Source organism: Phanerochaete carnosa (assembly GCF_000300595.1).
Source record: "Phanerochaete carnosa HHB-10118-sp unplaced genomic scaffold PHACAscaffold_1, whole genome shotgun sequence".
NCBI classification, from domain to species: domain Eukaryota; kingdom Fungi; phylum Basidiomycota; class Agaricomycetes; order Polyporales; family Phanerochaetaceae; genus Phanerochaete; species Phanerochaete carnosa.
In genome coordinates, this window is record NW_006767628.1 from 1,545,323 (window position 1) to 1,550,251 (window position 4,929).

Consider the following 4,929-nt stretch of genomic DNA (forward strand, 5'->3'; position numbering starts at 1 on the left):
CCAGGTTCGTACATGAGAGTAGTTACACGGTGGTACTTACCTTACAACATGGTATCTATCCTGGTCTCCATTGGCAAGCATGCCCGTCAATAGCTATATCAGGCTATCCGTCAAAGCATCAGGTGAAAAAGGCACTCACTTGTACATAAAGAACGGACCTGCTACGGCAGTATTCATGGAGACTCATAACACAGGATACCGAACGAGCGGAAGACTGCAGATCGATAGATGTTTGTAACGGTCGTTCAAGAATACTGGCCGCAATCCTCGTTCTGTGGCGTCCAATATCCCTCGCATGTGTACAAATGAGCTTCCGCGTGAGATTGAGTGGCATCCGTACGTTCAACCCCACCGTTCACGCACTGCGCCATATACGGCAGCTTCCTAGCCGTCCATTGCGCCCGTGGAGATTTCGAGAAAAATTACCTATCTCGTAGTATCGGGAAGGGCGGCTAAATGCTCCGAGCCCACAGACGGACTAGATGCACTGAAATGTCAAACAGGCTCGAGATGCAACGAAGACTACCATTTCCAGTAGCATGCAAGTTGTCGGCAAGTAGAGACTTGCATGAAGAAGTTGATGTGCGTTAGGAGGGTGCCTGAATGTGAGGACTGCGATGCCGCGACCCCGTACAGGCTGTACTTGCCCGCAAGCACTCGTCCTGCACGAGCCCGTAAGTATCGAATGGATATAGATCACCTATACCACACACCCCCGCTGATCAGATTACTACCGCCAGCTCCAGGCATCCTAGGACAAAGATTTGTATCACCAATTTAATGTATCCAACGAGCGCATCATCCACCTCACGTCAAAAAGGGAACACGTACTTCTCAGATTGCAGCAGCTTCCTGCGCGCCTTGGATGCGTGGCGTATGCGCGCTAACGTCATGAACGAGGAGCCGAGCGCGTTCGGGTTGAGCGTCCTCACGCCCTGCGTAATCGCCGTCTGCGCGAAGTGCTCGTAGGACGCATCGTCCGGAGAGAACGCATCAGGGGAGCAAATGAGCTCGAGCTGGTTGGCATGGAGTTAAACATATGGCCTATGTCAGGAAACTGGTTCCCCATAACATTGGAGCGCGGGCTGACGAATAATGTAGCCATCAGCGATTCCTTAATCTGTTTCGGGGGAGCGCAAGTAAATAAGCGCCAGATACCTCAGAGACCCGAGTCATCTGAGCGTCAGTGCTCACGATCCACGGCTAGGGGCCGACCAACTTGTTCATAGAGGACACATAACATGGCGATCGCCACATTGACTGGAGCTCCTACCGGGTACATGCCTTGTACGATCAGTACATCAGGAAAAGGTCGACGATCTGATAGCATCGGAAGAAACTAGGCTTCAAGCCCGAGTCTCCCCCGAAACTATTAGCAGTGCTCACCTGCAATACGGTCATCCACTCTGGCTTCGCAGACTACTGTGCTTCCTCTCAGCGTCTTTGAAGGGCCTCCTGTCAACGGTTTCCATCTTCTGCTTGATGGCTGCCGTCGTCGGGGTATCTGCGCCGGTCGACTACGAGTCTGTAGCTTCGCCGGACGTCAGAGTTTCGACCTCCGGCCTGTATCTGCAGACGTAGGCTACATCGTTGGGAAGTGGCCAGGGTGGTAATTCTGGTTCCGATGAGGTCGGGAAAATGGGGGCTGCGGGGTAGCGATCTTTCGCGGGGGGGGGCTTTTTTGGTGAATTCTGAGCTTTCGGCCGCAGAACTTGCGTTTCAGTACCTAGTGTCGCTTCGGGGGCAGATAAACACTCACGCAATACATCACATCGTCGCTCACATGCATCGCGGTGCATCTAGCGGCTCCCCAGCAGTCGAGCATGTAGTCCGAGGCCTATAGAGAAGGTTTTTAACCGCAGGCACACCGGAGCATTGAATAAGCTCTATACACCAGGGAGGCTGGTCAAAAATGCTTACGCATGGCCGACCAAAGCAGCTGAAGTGCGCCAAGAGTGCCCAAGCATGCGGCCTCGTGCCCCATCACCTGCAATTAATGTGAGAACCCGACCACAGGAAATGGACGAAGGACGTACAGCGTGGATAAGATCTTGAAATTCGTCACATTCAGAATGCTGGTTGTCTGCATGAAGGCGCGCCCAGCATCGCAAGACGCGCCGCCTGGGATGAACTCCGCAGCACGAGTAATCTAAGCAAAGGGCTTATGGTTGGCAGTGGCGGGATGGCGGCGACAACACCAGGGGCAAATCCGGTTTTTTGCATAAGGGCGGGACGACGCTGTGTCAACTCTCTTGTCAACCTCCTGCAATTTCCTAATTAGGAAGCTACCCGGATTATTAAGCGACTTGACATCAGTTGACGCAGCGTCACCTCCGCGTGCAAAAAAGTTGACACCCGCTTTGCCCCTGGTGCAAATTGTGCAAGACGGAGGAAAGTTCTCACTGAAATTTTGTCCTATTAGCAAGGTCTAGAGTTAGATTAATATTCAGCGAAGCTCCTGCTCATCATGGACGTATTTCGTCAGAAGATGCCTCACGCTTCGGGGTGTGCACCAGCGCGGGGCTCGTGCGGCGGTAGTCCCCGTTGCTGACTAAAAACGATTTGGATGTGTCGATCCGGTGGCGGCGCATCAGATATCATGTGATGTGAGCTTTAAGTAAGCCCAAGTCCCTAGTCGAGTCTGCATAATTTACAGTGCGCTCTTTGCTGTGTATGTCCTTCACTATTGATGCTAGTACACTGCATATCTGCCCCCATGGCTCCCTAGATCGAGACTAGCCTTAGCTCCATCCCAACAAGCTGGTGCAAGTTCACCTAGCTCTCGCAGAAAAAGAAAAAGAGTACAGTAGTCCATTTTGCCCCGCGTATATGCGCCGGCGGACGCGACGCGTGACGCGTGACACTTCGTTCGCACTCGCGCCCACGGCTTTTTTGAACTTCGTGTTCCGTAAATTCAATGGTCCAGGGGTAACTATTGTTTCTGGTTGCAGCTGCAAGGCCTGTGACGGCGGTAAGCACAGCTCAGCCTTGAACGTAAACGTCTTACGGCCGCGGCGGTGCCCAAACAGGCTTCCGGGAGAAAATGCTCAGAGCCATGATTCACCGGGACGCCCGACCCATGGTGCCCCCCTCGGCCATCGCAGGTCAGTGGTGCGAGTAACTTCCCAATGCGTCGCTAAATAGGCCCCGACACCCCGGTTTGCTGAAGTCTATCTGCAGAAGTTGAGACCAAGTTGTGGTCGTGCTTGCCTTGCTCAACACTCCGCTTTGCATTTGTAAAGGCATCACTGACACCGCATGTTCCATGAACGCTAGTCGCCACTGTCAGGAGTACATAAATTCCGCAAGAGCGTATACATGCAGATTCGACTTCCCTAACGCAAACGCGTCAATAACCCCACTTCTCCCGCGTACATCACGACGAGAGGGCGTAGTCCACAAATTGTAACATTTCCTTGTATGTCTCCGGCGCCGAGTAGTGCGCATTGACTCCGTGTCCCGTGTTTGCGGGTATGTACACCGAGAAGTTGCGAGCGTTCGGGTAGAGCGTCTTCACGTACGACGGCACGTTCGGGTACGGGCTGCCAGGCGGGACGGCATAGCAGTCGCGGTCGCAGAACGGGAGATCCTGCGCACCAGTCACCTGCAGGCAGTGTGAGAAGCCTAACACGAGAGAGAGAGAGAGAGAGAGAAAAGGGGACGCACGACGTGGACAGGGCCTTTGAAGTTAGTCGCGTTCTGCATGATCACCGTCTGCGTGAAGAGGACGCCCTGTGTCGCAGGCTGTTCTGTCTGGAAAGAACGTTGCAGAGCGGCGTCGGAGAAGTACGGGAAGTAGAAGAAGTCAAACTGGTTGCTGTAGGGCTACACAAATTGCGTCAGTTAGAAATCAGCATGCGGACATCGCGTTATACACTCACAGACTGGTTGATGACGTAGGCATTCGAGATGCCCTTGTCGGCGAAGCGGTCGGGTGCGACAGCAACCGCAGGCTGGTAGTCGCCACCAGTCAAGAAGGGAAGTTGTCCGGTCCTGTCAGGATTTGAGCCTGTGCAAAGTAGATCGCGCATGGTATGACATACGCATTCACTGAAAAACCCTGAAGCAGGACAGCGTCGAGCAGGTCAGGCGACGCCGCGGATAGTGCTTGAGTCTGGACGGAGCCGTACGAGTGGCCGATACCGACAACTTTGTTGAACTTCATATTGCCGATGTCGCCATTGCGAAGCATCTGTGCAAACTTCGTCGCAATGGCAAGGTCGGTAGGAGCCTGGACAACACTGCAAATGAGGATCAATTGCTTATCGCAAGCTGTCGCACGAGTAGTGTCACGTACTTGTAAGCGTCCTGCGGATGTTCCGACAACCCGGTACCGAGCTGATCGTAGCGAAAGGTGACGTAGCCGGCATCGGAGGCAGCATGTACGTAGCTGTACTCCTCGGTGCTATTATCCGGCATGAAGTCCCAATAACTTTGACACAGTGAGTATGAGGTGCCGAACAGAGACGTGCGGATATATTCACACCTTGAGTCAAAGCCAACGCCATGAAGGAGGAACTGGACGTTGGACACGTTCTTAGCGCCGTTCTTCGGAACACAGAGGGTGCCTGACAGCGAGTAGGTGTTGTGTACCGATTGCTTGTCTGGCTTCTCGTACATCTCGGTGAAATTTGCCATTGATGTCGCAAACGTTTGGAACAGTGCTATCAGGTATGTCTGTTCGAAGCGGTCAGCGTCTGTTCGTGGCGCACGACGGCGAACGCACCTGATTTGCGTTCGAGTCAACGTTCTGGAACTGGATGTTGTTGCTCGTGATGTCGAGCCTGTACATCTGACGTTGGCAGTTTGCGTTCGTGGGTCCGATGCGCGACGTGTCGTAGCCAGCGGTGTTGTTCGTTGGGTTGAAGTCCACTGCCGTCGCTGCCGTGGCCAAGCCGAGGAGGCAGAGCTGGGTTCTAGCGAGACGCA

General features: G+C 53.7%; 1 protein-coding gene across 1 annotated transcript in view; it reads right to left on the bottom strand.

Annotated features, from left to right (window-relative positions):
* Positions 1-3,246: 3,246 nt before the first annotated feature.
* Positions 3,247-4,929, bottom strand: part of PHACADRAFT_110063 (uncharacterized protein) — a 2,580-nt gene continuing 897 nt past the window's right edge. Inside the window, exons 2-7 of the mRNA XM_007389955.1 lie at positions 4,487-4,677; positions 4,298-4,432; positions 4,044-4,241; positions 3,882-3,993; positions 3,667-3,825; positions 3,247-3,604 (exon numbers count right to left, since the gene is read on the bottom strand). Of these exons, the coding sequence (XP_007390017.1) occupies positions 3,377-3,604; positions 3,667-3,825; positions 3,882-3,993; positions 4,044-4,241; positions 4,298-4,432; positions 4,487-4,677 (1,023 nt within the window). The 3' untranslated portion in view covers positions 3,247-3,376. The remainder of the gene's footprint in view (positions 3,605-3,666; positions 3,826-3,881; positions 3,994-4,043; positions 4,242-4,297; positions 4,433-4,486; positions 4,678-4,929) is intronic.